This window comes from Passer montanus, unplaced genomic scaffold (assembly GCF_014805655.1).
Source record: "Passer montanus isolate IOZ18808 unplaced genomic scaffold, ASM1480565v1 scaffold66, whole genome shotgun sequence".
Taxonomy (NCBI): domain Eukaryota; kingdom Metazoa; phylum Chordata; class Aves; order Passeriformes; family Passeridae; genus Passer; species Passer montanus.
The window spans coordinates 5646151-5663760 of NW_024371704.1; the positions used below are offsets into that span (position 1 = coordinate 5646151).

At 39.5% G+C, this 17610-nt stretch overlaps 1 protein-coding gene across 2 annotated transcripts in view; it reads left to right on the top strand.

The window, feature by feature from the left end:
- The window catches only part of MFSD6 (major facilitator superfamily domain containing 6), a 25096-nt gene continuing 7486 nt past the window's right edge, over positions 1-17610 (top strand). The window contains exons 1-3 of one of the 2 annotated variants that reach the window (XM_039728725.1): positions 1-113; positions 5746-7342; positions 12470-12567. In XM_039728725.1, the coding sequence (XP_039584659.1) occupies positions 5799-7342; positions 12470-12567 (1642 nt within the window). In that variant the 5' untranslated portion in view covers positions 1-113; positions 5746-5798. The remainder of the gene's footprint in view (positions 114-5745; positions 7343-12469; positions 12568-17610) is intronic. The other variant, XM_039728723.1, reaches the window with a different exon arrangement.

Sequence of the window (17610 nt, forward strand, 5' to 3'; positions counted from 1 at the left end):
GGCAGGGAATAGCCCATCCCAGGGCTCCGCCTGGAGGTTGGCTTATCTGGGAGAGGCTTGGAAACTCTTGTGGTGCAAGAGTGAATGAAGCCTAGGCACTTCTCTGTCATGATGTAAGTTGTTTGCATAACATTCTCCTCCTTTTTGGCATGGATGCAGCAGGCGACAGCACCAGGCTGCTCCTTAGGGGTGAAACTTGCTTGAAAATGGAAAACATGGTCTATTATTTATGGCTACTGCAGCAGTGCCTTGTAGGCCTGCTGGATGCAGGGCTTCCTTCTGGAGGAGCTGCACAGATAGTGGAGCAGAAGGTTTTTGACCCAAAGGTTTTGCAGCTTGGATTGATGGGGCAGGGGGCTGAGGAGGAGGTGGTGTGCATGAGCTGTGTGGTGGATGCACTCATGGCAGTTTCACCAGCTGGGGGATGAGTGAGGTGAGCCTTTGTGTAGTTTTCAAGTCTTCTTCTCTAGCAGAACTGTTCTTGATCAAACAATATTTGTTTGAAAACACTTAAAGTGTTTTGAAGAAATGTGTTTTCTGTCAACAGATTTTAAAATGTTTGTATGAAAACTTCGGGCGTAGTTTAATGTATTTGCTACAAAGTGAGTTTTCTGGTCAGTGAAAGGCTGGAAGGGGTCAACTAAAATGTGATGCTGTTCTGGCTGGCTTTGATTTATCTGCACAATGCAAACAGCAAGCTGGCCTGCTCTGTTCCTACAGCTGTGTGTTGTTTGAGAGATTAATTGTTCATTCTTGTTCTGAGTATGTTTTCGGAGGCTGTATAAATATAAATCTTCTACAGTGAGTCACTTTTTTAGGTATTTAATGGGTTAAGCCTCTCTTGATCATTTGCACAGTCTTCTCGTGAACTGTCACGGGTGTTTTGGTGGTTTGTCTTTAATATTCACATACATTCAAACCCACATTTTGAGTCTCTGCTTTGTGAGTCTTAATTATATTTTAATTCTCAAAGCATAGTAAATGGAATATTTATGCTGAGTTAAACTTTATTTTAGAACAACAGTACGCTTTCACCTCAAGTCTAACTTTCTGTTGGTCTGCAAATGAAGTTTCAATGCCTGGTTCTGTAAGTACTATGGTATTTTCCCAGAGAGGTTTAGGGATTTGCTACCCCAGGCTGATCTCTTGATTGACTTTATTTTTTTTCCATTTTTTTCTTTTTATTTTTTAATTTGAGATATAGTTTAAATGAGGGATTTTTTTGTCCAAGGTTTTGGGAAGAGTGACTCCAAGGGGAGAGCTGAGTTTTTAGTATACTTTGTTATTATTATTCTTTGTTTCTTTTGTTTTTATTCTTGTCAGGTTGTCTTGAGTAGATTAGCTTTTTATTCTTTCTGATCTTGAAATCCTGTTAATTATTAGGAGAGACAGACTAAATGAGGATCGATTTAAGAAATAAAAGCAAGAATGCCAAGAAGATACTTAACTAAATGTAGAATACCCTCTTTCTATCTACCTGCCAAAGAGGCTCATTACAGTTTTTAAAATGACCACTGCACTTTCATCACTGAATTTCTTGGGACAAATGGTTCTTCCTCCATTCCCAAGATAGCTGCTCAAAGGTGCAAGTCTGCAGGGAAGTTGTATCTGTTTGCAGGAGATGACTGGATAAAAATGTGTTCTATATGTAAGGGCTTGAAAGTGGATTTTGACTTGATAGAGAAATAGATATTAAAGCAAGTGACAGCAATCTGTATCAGGAAACTCAGAAAAAATAATAAGTCTCTACTTAGATTTTTTTAAAAAGTCTTTATCTGTGCAAATCTTGAAGGGAGAAGAGCCTTGTGGTTAACAAGTACGTTCTTTATATGTGAGGAGAAGCACATGCACTGGTGCATAAAGAGGTTCAGAGAAGGCATGATCTCCCAGAATAATCCCAGTCTGTGCTTGCCGTGCAGCTGGGAGCGAGGGATGCGCGCTGCCAGCCCTGCACGGTGGGATCACGGCTGGGGAAATCAGCACTGCAGCTCTCACTGAGCTCCTGTCCCATTGTAGGGGTGATGGGGTGGTGAGGAAACAAGGGCTTGGTTCCCAGCTCTGAGTTCTGTAGTGGTTTGGAAATGGAAACCTCTGTCAAGATAAAAGCTCATTTGTTAGTTGGAGCCCCAGAGTGCTGTCTTGTGACACTGTGCTGCTGTGCTGTGCCCTTGCTACGCCCGCCTCTTCCCTTGCCCTTTGCAGGGCTTTCTCAGGATTCTTGGAGGAGTTCTTTCCAATTTACATCTCAGGGCTTTCTTGTGTGTTTCTGAACCCTGAATTTGGGGGTAACACCTCCAAACCATTATTCCTGTTTTTAGAGTGATGGTACCACTCTGCAACGTCTCTGATCTCATTAGTCCTGGCAGAGCTGATTATGTTCAACACAACCAGAATGTTGTGTTCTCTTCAAATGAGTTAAAATTTGTATTCACTCTGAAGTCCATCTGTTAACTCTCTTAACCTTTCTTCCTTACTCTTGTTCTCTGTTCATTTTAAACTTGCCAGTTGTGCTTGTCTTCTGTCCTCCTATTGTCTTATGCATTAGAAAAGTATTTGCAAAGTAAAGATACAGTATTTGAAGGCAGTGGTTAAAATAACCAATAGATAACTAGTCTCTTATCTCTGAGAAGTATATTGGTTTTTCCATCTGTCTAGTTTGCTGCATGTTCAATCCCAGACTGGCAAGGAGTTTTTTGTCATAGAAGGAAATCCCCATAGGTTCAGGGTTTTTGTAGATTTTTTTCAGTAACAATACTCTGTTCAATTTCTTGTTTTCAGTCATTTATTTTTAGAATTTAAAACATTGCTTAATATGACTTTCAAAAACCTGACTCCTAAACAAACTAGTGATCAAAACAATAAAGAATGCCATATGGCTCCTACCACTCTTGATGCTGTTATATTTCTGAAGAGTATATTCTGTATTATTAATAACATTGAATGAAGCTCTCAGTGTGGGAAAATATTTACTGAAATTATTACGAAATACACTTTTCATAGTGTTCTAACCCAGGATGTTCTAGTCAGAGTAGCAGGAGTGGATCTTTTGGATTATGCAAATGCAGTGTGTTAGAAGATGGATGCTGAGGCTGATACAAATTATGGAGGGGGGAAGAATATGCAGCAACTGAAGAGCTTAAAGATTAACAGTATCATCATTTGTTATGTCCTCACTATTCATACAACATATGGAATTGAAATTCCACTTCAAGAGAAAAGGGAAACAAAATTAATAGTAATTGCTCTAAAAGCCTTCAGTATTATTTATACGAAACCAGATGGTTCAGAGCTCATATACAGAATAAACTTGTTTAAATGAAGATGATTTCAAGTCATGCTTACAAAGAAGTTGTCCTAAAATATCCACATGGTTAAAATGTGAGTTCTTTCTTGTCATGTCTGGGGAACAGGAAATCTATTCTTCAGAAGTAAATGCTGTAAAGCTCTGATGCAGCAAGCAAGCAAGTTGCTGTAAACAGATGAGCATATACTGAAAAATCAGTTACATCTCCTTGACATAAGTGAGGCCCTGCACAAGGTCTGGAGTCTTTGTTTTCAAAGAAAGGGAAGGCGTAAAGAAAGTAAGAGCACAGATGATGACTGATCTAATTTACTCATTAGAAGGGCTTGGTTTATGGATATAGAAATGAGCAAAAACCCCACAATTCTTCCACCTGTCAGGTGGATGTGGTTGGCTGAACCAAAAATTGCAGGAGCTCACTAGACAGCTGCTGGGTTTTGATTCATGTGGCTTTTGATGGTAACAGGTAAGAGCAAGAAAATGTGCTTTCACATTTGACTGCTCTAACAACTTAATTAGGACTGTCTAATCTTTTGACAGTTGAAATACTTTTTATAAAATTTAATTGGATTGTCTGAAGAAACTGGAGGAAAAAACTTGAATCTCTGTGTATATGCTGGCATGGTTTTCATTTACTTCTGACCTTGAATACATGAATATTTAAGGTTTCAAGATTTGTATGTAGCCTTTTCTCCCTAAGTGAAACCAGAGATCTTCATAGATATTATCTCTTAGAAATGACATTTAAAAGTGAAAAACATAGACAAACCTTATGAGTGTTTGGGATTTTAATGATGGTATTTTTAGACATGTCTTTCACTGAACTGTGTAACGTTTAGATTGTTCTCATGAACTGTTGTTTTTAGAAATATCTATGGCTTGTTGACAGCTGTTACATGTATATTGAATCAATAGGGAACAATTAACATACTAGTGAATGTTAGTCTCTTCTCTCTTATTAGCCTAAATAATCCATTCCAAATCCATTGTCAGTATTAAATAATGATGAATTATAAGTAATTAATTTAAAGGCACTGAATATATTGTTGTGTGACTAATTTTAAGGGGATGATATTGTACTTTCAGGTGAGTAATGAAGGACTTATTTCATTGTCCTCTTCTACTTGGAATAAAGTACAGAACTGCAAAAGCATACTTAGCATAGAATGATATAATATCCTGAGTTGGAAGGAACTCAGCAGGATCATCCTGTCCAACTTCAAATTCCTTGAGCCAATCAAGATCATAAATGGAGTGCTCTTCAAGGAATTTCAGGTTCTTCTGGTTCTCCTTTCAAATATTGGTCCTTGAAAAAGTTCCTCTGTGATAGTAATACTAATTCAAACAGCAAAGGATTGCAAAACAAAAATATATAAAATGTTTAACTTTCTCACAGTGAACATGAGCTAATCTTGCTAGGTTAAATTTAAAGGTACCAATAGAGCATAAAAAAAAGTTTTCTAATAATGATTTGGAGCTGATAGCCTGCTGGCAGAGCTGGGTTTTGTTCTTTGAAAAGGAAGCTTTTCTTTGCTAGGCTAAGAACCCCATTTATTGGACTGGGTCGTTTTTAAATGTGAACCCCATTTATTGGAATGGGTTGTTTTTAAATGTGAAAGCTGTTTGGTCACTCAGAGTCTAAGGAGTGTTTATTTTTTAGTGTTGCTTATCAATTTTGCACGCACTTCTGCAGAAGATAAGTGCAGGCAGCTGCAGTGCTGTTACCTTCCAGTCTATCTGTTTTCAATTTCAGAATTTGACTTGAAGATACCTTTATAGGGCCTGTCTCTGTTTCTTTGCTCCCAGGTCTTTGATGTCTTTGAGATTGTTATCCTAATTTTGATCTTAAAGCCCCATCCGAATTCCTGTAGCGTAGAAGCTCAAGCCTCCCATCAATTTCTGCTGTAGTTGTGGAGTGCTTAGAAAAATGTGTTTCAAAAGGAGACTGATGAGCCTTTTGAAGGCCATCATGAGGCTTTGGATAATATGTTTTGATGATCAGAATTACCTGGATATATGTGGCTGCATTGCTTAGTTACAAAATCATGACTATCTTTTGGCATAGGAGGGAATACTGGAAATAAAGCAGTTAGCCTTTGGGGAGAAAAGCCAACTTGAAAGAAGAGACTTGCAAATGCTAGCACTTAATTGCCACACTAACGCTGAATATATAAGTTATTCTCTCTCCTAAACATGAAAGATGTTTTATTGCACCATATAAAAGCTGATGTTGGGAGAACTTCACAGAATTGGTCATAAAACACATTTTTATTGATGTTACCATGTACCACTAGTCTAGACAAATGGCTTTTCCACCTTGAATACTGTGTTATTGCTCAGGAATGTTACTTACAAGAAAGAAGCTGTCTTTGTCCTTGATGGTTGGCATTGCAGGTCTGCTCCCCTGTGGTACCTTAACCACTCTATGTTTTATTTGTTCACAGGGTAGCCCTAGTTCCTTGAGAGTCCACCAGACACTGGATGCTTGTGGTAAACCATGGCAGCTGATGATAAGGTGGCCATTCTAACCGACGACGAAGAAGAGCAGAAGAGAAAGTATGTGCTTGCTGATCCTTTCAATGGCATTTCCAAGGATCAAGACTTGCCACCCAATAATGAGTCCCCTTCGACAGAGACAACCACTGCCCCAGATGAAGAGCTGGATTGGTTAGAAAGGCACTGTGTCAAAATAAACAACGATCTTCTGATCTCAAAGGTCTTTTATTTTTTCTTCTATTCTGCGTATGGCTCTCTCTACCCCTTGCTGCCCGTGTACTACAAGCAGCTGGGTATGACACCCAGCCAGAGCGGACTTCTGGTGGGCATCAGGTACTTCATTGAGTTTTGCAGTGCTCCCTTCTGGGGAGTGGTGGCAGATCGCTTCAAGAAAGGCAAGATTGTCCTCCTGTTTTCGCTTTTATGCTGGGTTTTGTTCAACCTGGGCATTGGATTTGTGAGACCAGCCACCTTAAGATGTGTACCAAAGGGCCTTCCCCCTGCACATCCCACCAACGCAAGCAGCCTTTTAACAACAATTCTGCAAAACACCTCGGTGTCTTCTCCAGTGACCACAGTGAGTGCTGCATCCCCAAAAGTTCGTGGGAGGAGAGACCTGGTCACTTCCACTTCAGTCACTTTGGAAACAACAGGGACACCTAATCCCGAAATAACATTCCTGATATCTACGCAGAGCAATGGTGAGGATTTTACCTTGGAAAACAGTACCCATTTGATTTTGCAAAGCACCACCACTAGCCCAGCCTCACTAGGGAACACATCTCTGAGCACCACCCCAGCTTCCATCAGCACAAAGCCGATGCCTTCTGACCAAGCTGTGCTCGTTTATGATCAGCAAGAAGTAGAGGCCATCTTTCTACTTATTCTGCTGGTTGTCATAATAGGAGAATTTTTCAGTGCTTCCTCTGTTACCATTGTGGACACCATAACTCTGCAGTACCTCGGCAAACACAGGGACCGCTATGGATTGCAGCGTATGTGGGGGTCTCTGGGCTGGGGGCTGGCCATGCTCTCCGTGGGAATTGGCATTGACTATACTCACACAGAGGTTGCCATTGAAGGTCAAGGATGTAAAGCTCCAGAGTACAAGAACTACAGGATCGTTTTCATTGTTTTTGGTGTCCTCATGACAATGGCGCTAATTGTGGCCACCCAGTTTCGATTTCATTACGCGCACTTCAAGCAAGATGAAAATAAGAGAAAAGAGGTTGAGATCTCACAGGTGGACAGAAATGCCTCCAATGAATCTTCAGATAACACTCCTACCAGTATGAGCCAGTCACAGTCTTTCAGTTTTTGGGACCTAATTAAACTGCTGTGCAGTATCCAGTACGGCTCTGTGCTCTTCGTGGCCTGGTTCATGGGGTTTGGATATGGCTTTGTGTTCACCTTTCTGTACTGGCACTTGGAAGACCTGAATGGCACCACCACTCTCTTTGGAGTTTGTTCTGTGCTCAGTCATGTGTCTGAGCTGACTGCCTACTTCTTCAGCCACAAACTCATTGAATTGGTTGGTCACATCAGGTAAGATGGCAGCAATCATTACAGAGCTGTACAAAAAATGGTGAGTCTCAAGCTCAGCTCTTGTGCTACAAAGTGAAACTCAAGCTAATCTTTTTTTATTTTTTAATTCCTGCTCAGCTATGTGGCTCACAGGATGGATTTTTTTTTTTTTGGTATTTTAAGATTTGAAAATGCTCTGAAATGCTTGCTTTGCATCTGAGTTACATGTTAGTATGTGCTTTCTGCCTGGCACCATAACCTTTTGCAGATGGTTCCAGAAGATATCCTTGTTCCCTGATGCATCACTCTGAGATCTTTACAAATTGCCACCCACTCAAGGGTTGTCTGTTTTGACATACAAATACCATTAGTTTTTCAGTTTTTTTCCTGTGAGTAGCAGCATTGTGCAAACCTCCTGCTTTAGCCTAGTTCCCCTTGCAGGGCAGTTCTTTGCCCCCACAGTAGCCTGGAAAGGTGTCAGCTGCAGGCTGAGAGGGGAGAAGCTGAGCTGAGGAAACGAGGTGAGCACCTCCTGTGTACATGGCCTCGTAATCAGACTCTGGGTGTTGGCAGAATGAGGTTGCAGCCTGGCAGTGTCACTTACTAGTTCAGGGCTTGCTCTCCTCCTTCAGTTGCAGCAGTGTGTGTCAGCTGTGAAGTGAGATGGCTGCAGGGCTTGTCCTGTTGTTTTTGCCCTGTGTAAGTGAAAGCGACTGCTTCCAGCACGTTAGTGAACATTAATTTCCAGTAAATTCACTAAATTGACTTAATAGCCACATATTCTAAATCCCTCTGCTACTCTTTAAAAAAAGCACAGGGTAGGAAAGATGGGGAAAACCTGAGTTAATGAAGCTGCAAAGGTGAATTTTTTATATTTACTCAGGTATTCTGTGCATCTAAGTTCAGAGCTGTGTGTTAGCATCATATCCTTTCCAAATGCCTGGTTTATAATCATACGGTCATTGAGATGTATTTTTAAGCTGTTTGCACTGTTCTTTTTGTGTATTTTGTTCTTTGTTTTGCTTTTATGGGGATGAATATTGTTATTCATTTGACCTCTACTAAAAATGTTTGAGATGTTCAGCACAGTAATTTGAGAGATTACTTAAAAGATGGAGTTCTTTCTTACTTGAAACTGAGGAGGATCTCTTTACTTAGAGTCAGTCTTAATCTCTGAATTTGACAATAATTAGTAAGAGAAAATGACACCTTGCATGCAAAGCCTGGAGGAAGGATATGATGATGGAGGAGTGGTGAGAACAGATCACAGTCTTCATAGCTAAAGATAGCTTGGGTATGCTCTTTCAGTGTATGTTATAGTACAGAATTCAGGCTTAGACTTCAACTAAAGAATGAAAACCAAAAGAGTGGTAGGATTGTGAATAAGGTGGAATAGAAGGGATGGGGGCATTGGCCAGTGAAAAGAAGAATATGTGGAGTTAGCTCCCTTGTGAATAAGGTGGAATAGAAGGGATGGGGGCATTGGCCAGTGAAAAGAAGAATGATATATGGAGTTAGCTCCTTTTTTTTTTTTTTGGCACTGCTAAGCCTGTGAAGCCAAGATTGAATTGTTTAAACACTAGTCCCTGTTTGCTATGAAACAGCATTCTGCATACCTACACCTGGGAAATGCACATTAGTCATATTTTAGTGTTATCTAATGCTTGTGTTTAGTCATCACAGTTTGAGATGACTCCTCCTGGTTGCCTACCACCTTGTACTTTCTGAACTTTGTGTGTTTGAGAGGAAGCAAGCTTTTTTTTTTCTTCCCCAAACAAATATGGATAGGAGTTCATAGTTCATCTTCTCTGACAATTCTGTATATGTGTTGTCTGCTGCCTTCTAGTGCAGATAATAATTTTCCTATTAGGAATAAAATTCCAATAGCCTCGAGCTCCATATCCTTAGCCAGAAGCATTTGGTGTTGATATTTTATCTATTTTTAATAGCTCAAAATTCCGTTCTTATGGGTTGTTTGATTTCTAGATGTAGACATTCTTTCTGCAGTATTTGAATACTTATCATTCAGTCTTTCTTTCTGTGTTGTTTGAAGACAGGATAAGTACCAGAATTGCATGCATTGTCACTGTAGCAGGAAAACATGCTATTGAATGTCCTTTGTAGAACTGCAAGGAAATAGGTGTTACACCTTACTGGACTCAGTTTCCCTTTTCAAGTCTTAAAACCATTGTATGTAGTGGCATATAAAACCCTTACAACAGTTTGAAACCTCTTATGTTTTCACAGTTTTTTAAAACTAATGTTCAAATTATTGTCCAGGCATTTTATGCATGACACAACAGTTTGAAACCTCTTATGTTTTCACAGTTTTTTAAAACTAATGTTCAAATTGTCCAGGCATTTTATGCATGAGCATATTAAATATGGTCATGCATAATATCTGCTGATTAAAATACCCAGTTTCTGACTTCATTAGCTCTACTATTCATACACTTGTGCAGTGCATGTGTGCCTCTAGTGTTTCTTTGAGAGGCTATTAGGAAGAAGTTCTTTACTGTGAAGGGGTGAGGCCCTGGCACAGGATGCCCAGAGAAGCTGTGGCTGCCCCATCCCTGGAAGTGTTCAAGACCAGGCTGGATGGGGCTTTGAACAACCTGGCCTAATGAATGGTGTCCCTGCCTGTGGCAGAGGAGTTGGAATTAGATGGTCTTTAAGGTCCCTTCCAACCCAAACCATCCTATGATATTATGACCAAAAAAAATGTACAAAACTGGTTATGAAATATTTAGACCCCACCTGGAGTAGAAGCACTCAAAACTGCCAGTCACTTAAGAAGATGATGTCAAGCTCTGAAAATAACTTCCTGCTTGAGGTTGAGCTAGAATGTGTTTGTCTGACCACAGTTCCAGCATGTGAGCTTTTATGGGAAGCAGAGACTGGTAGTCATGGCTGTAAACAGCTTAGACTTCTTGTCACAAATATAGATTCAGTGCTTTAAATGTTTAACCTGTGAAGTGAGTCTGGTGTCTCTGTGGGTGCTGCATATAGGGTTCATAAGGAACATCTGTTTATATTTTCCATTTAGGTCTGATAAGGAGCCTAAGTGATTATTATAAATGCATTTTTTAAAAGACTCTGTAAATATAGAAAAGTTTTTGGCATATACCCCTCCAAAACCATATTTATAGAAATCTTCATAAACTGTAATTTACCTAAAACTCTGTACATATATTCTAACAAATTAAGAGGTAGAACCTGACTAAATTGCTGCTCTTAAACTCCAAATCCAAATCTTTCTGCCAATGTAACATATTGGAAAAACACAGGTGGGTGAGTGATTAGTGTTTATGGAAGAGCTCTGAAGCAGCAGGAGGTCACATCTCTGGTCTGGCTGTGCTAGGGAACAGCTGAGATAGGAAGACACTTCTTGGTGAACAGAAAAAGTTTTTGCTAGAAAAAAATGAAATTAAGCTGTCTAGAACTCATCCTGAACAGAGAGATGCATCTGTACTGCTGCTGAGGAAAAACAAATGTATAGGGTGAGGCCATTCCTTTGTATTCCTGAGAGTATGCATTGCCCTGGGCCTTTCCAGTAGGGCAGTGAAGACAGGAGCCTGCAGACCTTGTGAGTTTGGTTACCTTTTGAGGCTGATGTGTCCTGATACATTTCAGCAATGTGGTTGTACATAAGAGCTACATGAAATTGTGGCTATGAAAGGAATCAAGTTATTTGTTTGGAACAGAAGGCATTAATTAAAGGATGAGATGAAATTTATGATTCACAGCACAAAGAACAAGTTTGTTCTCATTATTGTATAACAGTGAACTTTTCCGTGGCTTCCCATGTTTTCTTCCTTGAATGCTTGGGCTTTTGTTGCCTAAAGGCAGCTTAAACCAGCTATTCATGGACCTCACATGTATCTGGAAGCAACACAGCTTGGTTTGATGTATGACTGAGGGGGGATGACTTCCTGCCAGCTTGCCCTACTTGTTGAAAGTAAATTCATGTTGTTGTGAAATGCACGGGCTTTTTTTGATATCACTGACATGATAAAAACTCTGGTGCTGGATTTTTCACTGTCAACATGTGTATTTGGAGACCTCAGATGCTGTGTTTTTGTGATGGTGTCTCACTCTAGATTTTCCAGTGGTTCTGTACCATTTAATTAATACTTGGTGTGCATTTGTAGAAAAACTAACTGAAAAGGCAGCAGAAAGAATAGAGCCCTTTCACAAGGTTAGTGCTTCACCTTAATTATCAATTGCATTTATTTCACTTATGCCAAACCAGGGTTCAAACAACAAGCCCTACTGGGACAACAAATTATCCTCGTCCCTGAAAAAAATCTTTAGAGGTTGAAATAGCACCCTTTTTCAAGCTGTAAACATGTTTTCAATTAAGTCTTTGTTTCCCAAGATCCATCTAAAAATAAGAGGAAGATAGCTGAATGAATGAGCACCCCAGAGGGAAGCTATGCTAAATCTAAGAACTGGAAGGGAAGAGTCATCAGGTTAAATGTGCAATGGGAAATGCACTTCACAAATAGTCTTTGTATTTCATTGTTTAAAAGCTGTTTTAAGAGGTTTTGTTGGTTTTTTTTCTGTAAATTCTGAGATGCAGCATCTGCTGCTTTTCAACAGGATGGCTAAGTTTTATCCTGAGGCATGTTGTTATAAACCATATTGCTTCTGTGGGATGTGTTTTAGAGTAGTTCTGAGCAGTTTGCTGATACTGGGACTATAAACTTATATTAATTGGGTTAAAATTAATTCCTTTAATACAAACCTGCTCCAGGCTTTCATTGAAATGGCAGAATGAATCTCTGGATGATTAGAAAAGCAGGTTGTTTGGAAAGGATGTTGAATGCACTCAGAAATTCACTCTCTGAAACACAATCCTGTTTAGAGTGCGGCAGAGAACTACAGAGCTCAATTAAAAGCTCAGTGGGTTTGCTGTGTCTTTGATTTTTTTTTTTTTTCTATTAGGATTTTGAATGTGTTGAATGGGCAGGAGGAGAGTTTATGTTTGGGTGGAGGACCTGAAGGATATATTTTCTGTTGAGCAAATGCTTTAGACTGGCAAACCGTATGCATGCAAATAACTTCTGAATTGGTAAGCTGTATTATAACATACCAGAAAGGGAAAGTGCAGACTATCCTGACTTCTCCTTCCTTTATTTCCTTTAGAGTGCTTTATATTGGCCTTGCCTGTAACACAGCACGATACATCTACATCTCGTACCTGGAAAATGCCTGGACGGTTCTTCCGATGGAAGTGCTTCAAGGTAAGACCTTCCAGCACAAGATCAGGTGCTTCCATTTATCTTGTTTTCAAGTGAGCTATGATTGAGTAAAAAATGTGGTATTTCTCTATTGTTTTGACCACAAATACCCCAGAAGATGCAGTTTCATCAAACACATAAACCATTACTGTTTATCCTCGGAAAAAATTTGACGTTGAAAGGGTGGGTGTGCATTTGATTGTGCACAGTTCTCTGCTTATTCAAACAGAACTGTGTGAGACCAACACACCCTTTAAATAAACAAAGAGACAGAAGCATGAGCTGTGAGGGTACACACCTACTGCAAATCCTGTTTGGTGATAAATGTGAACGTCATTAAATGCCAGAGGTTGCAGTCCTTGAAAGGATGCCGCAAAAAATCTCCAAACATAGTCTGGGTCGTTCTGTCTCTGTTAACATATTTCAGTTTTCCAGTTCCATCAGTGCTTTTGGATGATGGAATTTTTGTTTTAATAGCTACAGCAGAAGTTCTCTCAATAGCTTTCTGAATGCTAGGAGAACTTCTTTAAGAGACGTGCCCTTTCACAAACTTATTTACAAGGACAGAGGTGTGGTCTGTTGACAAGTAACTTGAGTCCTGTTTTCAAATCCTGTTGTAGAAGTCTGTAAGAACTTCATTGCAATGTTAAAGTATACATTGTTCTAGCTTAGTTTTTATGACTTTTTTGTGTCTTTTTCGTGACCTTTTTTTGTGGTGGGTATCACTTCTCAAAACCATGAAAAAGTGGAATGGTTTTACTTTCTATTTCTCCAGTGTTTGAAGAGTACAATTTTTTACCATCTTTTTAAAGCCAGTATTTTGGTTTTAAACAGTAATATTTAGAAATTTTTCCACAGATTATACTTAGAAGTTTCATTCTTCTGTATGCAGCATAACTTGAATTTAAATTAACTTTTTCTACTATACTTACAGAAGTCTTTGTAAGGTAGGCTTTGAGTTACAAAATGCCATTAGAGAGCACTGTGTGGATCTCTACATACACACAGAGAGATCCATTTGTGTCCTGGCTCCTTAATGTTCTGCGCTAACAAAACGAGGTTATTATATTATAATTGCCACAACAGCAAGCTACTGAATTTTCTCATTAAAAAAGCCCCCAAACAACTATTGAATTGATGCTTCATTGTTCATACCAAGTGTTAAAATAGGAACATGTTAGAAAGAACCTGAAGAATAAGTATGCGTTATACTCTCATCTGATCAAACATCTAGGGAAAACAAATGATGAATACAAAGCTTTGGATGTTGCCTTTTAGGTAATCCTGTTTTAAAGATATCCCATATCAAAATACAGGAAAAACTCCTTTTGGTTTTACCTATACAGCCATAAGTTTGTGCCTGGAAGTATCCTATAAGTCATTGCTGAAAAATACATTTCTTGTACTTTGCATGTGGTTTTTATTCTGCTGAAATTTCAATATGAATTGAAATGCATAGGTTTGCCTTTACATACAGCAAAGTATCCAGTACACAAATCCTGAGTAATTGAGATTTGAAGAAAAAATTAAGGACCTTCAGAATAATACTTTGTCATAAATGTATCTGCCAGATGTTACCATATTTAGCCACTGCTGAATCATGGGCTCCTTGGTTAATCTGGCTATTTGCAGTTATTTATAGTCAGCAAATGAGAGAGCTAAACCCAAACCAAACCCACGCACAGCTCCCCCACCCAGCCCCCAGGTCTCTGTTCTGTGTGCCCTTTTCTGCCTGCATCAGACGTCATTTGTTGGTCCCTGATGTCCACGGGTGCCCCGTGTGTGTCTAACCACTGCCACTGCATTTGTAGGATTCCAGTCATCTCATTCAGTTTTGTCAAATGGGGGAATCAAGGTTATCTTTTTAGAAGTACTGCTGACTTTCCCCCCACTCATTTATTCATTCCCTTCCTGCTCTTACCAGTTTTCATCTTTTGTAGAGTTCCTGTTTTTTTTCTGCAGCAGTTCCAAGTCCTGTTTCTTTGTGCTCTGCTTTCTCTCCTGCATAACCACTGTATTGTCAGTGGCAGTAAGAAGTGATATACCTTAAGGAATTTTGGTGAGGTGGAATCTCTTATTTTTAAGTGAGGTTGTTGACAGAGAGAAGCAAGAGTTGTAGCTGTTTTCTCTATGTAAGGATTGTATTGAAAACCAAAAAAGAGTAGATTGTGTACAACATGTGGGCACCATGTGGGCCATCAAGTTGACAGGTCTTTGAAACCCCTCAGTGAAATCCTTGCTCTAATTGTGCAGAACTTTTTTCCAGGAAGCTGTCACATTGTATATAAACTCCAGTTCCATCAACTCGAGGGGTTTTAAGGCTAACAGAAGTTTTAGTTGACTTCTGTAAAAAATTTATTTTTCTGCTTAATGTGTTCCTGCAATACAAGCAGGATTATCCCCATGTGCTGTTGCTGAAGGGCACGGAGACCTTTCTGGAAGATGACTCTGCAGACTGTGTCTATTGATTGTAATAAGAACCCTGCTATGTTCCAGCTGCTGTTTGTAGATGGGATGAGGACATTGTACTCTCAAAGGAGTAAATGAAGAGATTTAAACTCACTTCTCAATCCAGAGTTTTCAACCACTATGCTGTATTGACTTGCACAGGCAATGTATGAAAATAAGAGCTAAGGCTGAATCTGTAATGACTGAAGATTTCAAGACATCCTTACAAAGCATATATATCTATGTATATTGCACACAAGCAATCTTGTTTATTTGGCACTTAGCAGATAAAGTTTTGCTATGCTAGTTAGCTGTAATTTATTGTTCCAGGGCACTGGTCCAGGTTCTCTGATAACAGCTATGCTAGCTCACTAATTTGCATGACAGGAATTTTTTCTAAATTACAAAACTATCTTGTTAACCTGAAAATGAGCTGTTTTCACTTGGCAGTTGCTCAGCAAGCTCCAAAACAAGTACTATTCTAAGAAGTGACTCCTACTGATGTTCCAGCAACACAGTTATGTCTAGAGAGCAAAGAGTTTGGCCTTTGGCTGACAATAATTATGATACATATTTCTCTTTAAATAAATTTGGATCCCCAAACCTTCAGCTCACGGTTTATGTATGAATTATTCTAAATTCACTAAAATTACAAGCATCACTCTAGGGTTGCTGCACTTGTTGGAACTGTTGTGCAGATGATGAAATGGTGGTTAGTGGTTTTAGCAAATGATGTCACAATATATATAGCGAGCAGCTTCTTTTAGAAAGAATTGTGGTTAGCAGTAACAGTAATGCAGATCAGACTTCTTATGTAAGCTGTGGTAAAAACTGTTTCAAATAGTTACTGTTGTATAAATAATTATGATAAAAATCACATTATTAATGTACTCATACTAAAATAAAAGGGCTGTGCCTTTAAAGGCAAGTGTAGTGAGCTGATTTAAAGGTATGGATTTGTTTTCAGAGAAACTGAGAACACTGTGTTCTCGTGGGGCTTTCACTGCTAAAGATGAAAACATCCTAAAACCTGTTGGTTAAGTTATGGCCTTTTGTATTCAAACAAGCTCAGTTCAAATAATTTCTAATGTGTTTTTTATTTGCCTGGCTTTACGAATTTACTTGCTCCTAAGAGCCAATAAAACTGCATGTTTTATGTTAATTGATGTACTTTCTAAACCCAAACCACTTTACCTATTTTAAATTAGCTCTGCTTTGTTATTGGGACAGCTCTTGGTTGCTATTTGCAATGTGTCCATGCATCTGCATTAAAGAAGGTAGAGATTCAGTGAATTTTAAAACTCTTAAGCTTTTTGCGTAGAAAATCTGTGAGTTTTAAAGCCTTAAACTCTAAATGGTAAGGTAATACAGACTCATTTTAATGCAGCTTTTTGTTTTTCAATAGAGATGTTCTAGTACCAAAACCTTGAGAGAGAGATACATGCACACATATATGTGTAATACCCAAAGCTTGAGGAGTTTTGGGTTTGATTTTGAGTGAATTTGACCTGGACAGCCTGGTGGACATCTAACGTGTATACCTGCACTATATCAATTTCATATAGTGCTATTTCTCATTTCACCTAAGGAAAATCCACATTATTCTGTATGTTACGAAAATGTGTTTTCTTGCTTTTAGGAGTCTTCAGCCTAAATGCCTAAGTAACTATTGATTGTCCAACTGTTCATTACTAAGTCAAGTGTAGAGGACAGAAACATGTTGACTGAATCATCAGTTGTGCCAATATTTGTTTAAAAGTGAGGCAGTAGAGCTTAGGAATTGGTAAACTGTGATGACTATTTTTAATACCTCTGAAATAAGGAAAAAAAAATTCCCACTCAATCTGAGGGTGGCAAAACAGTTCAGGCTTATTTAATGTGTGATTAACTACAAAACTGTTTTGTTTTTCTAACTTCTCCACAACCCTGCCTTTTCCTGTGCTGTTCTTCCCCACTCCACCCCAGGCAGGTGCTCCAAGGCGAGGGCTCCACCTGCAGCCAGCCTCCCACACTGAGGGTCATGTGCTGGCTGTCCCTTAGCTCTCCTGCAGGGGGAAAAAATGGTCCCAACCCCAAATCTGCTGGGCAGAGACTTGCATGGTCTCTGCTGGGGGCTGGGGCTGCCATGGGGCTGTGGTTGGTGGCACTGAGGACTAGGTTTTTGTGTAGAGTAAGACAGGCAGGAGGGGATTAATTCTTGCCTATGAATGAATAGGCATGGATATCTCTGATACTGTCTGGATTTTATGACCTTTGTGCTGCCTTCACTGTGGTGGTAAGGAGACTGCTGAGAGGCATCAATGCTTTAATTGCCTGCAGCTTGTGAAACTGGGACTGTATTCCAAAGGCTCTGGGTCACTATGAAGGCACAGTGAGTCTGGCAGAGAGACTTGTCTCCCTAGGGACTGTGTCTCCAGAAGAGAACTGAGGTCGTCTTAGAGGGAGGAAGGGCTTTTGACAGGCTCTGCAGAAGGAGTTGTCCTGTCTCTCTGTGGCTTGGTTGCCAGTATCACACTACCAAAAGCTGATTTGTACTTCACAGACATTTGTCACTGGAGGGTTTTTGTTGTTTTTCTCTCCATGTGCTCTAGCTGGTGA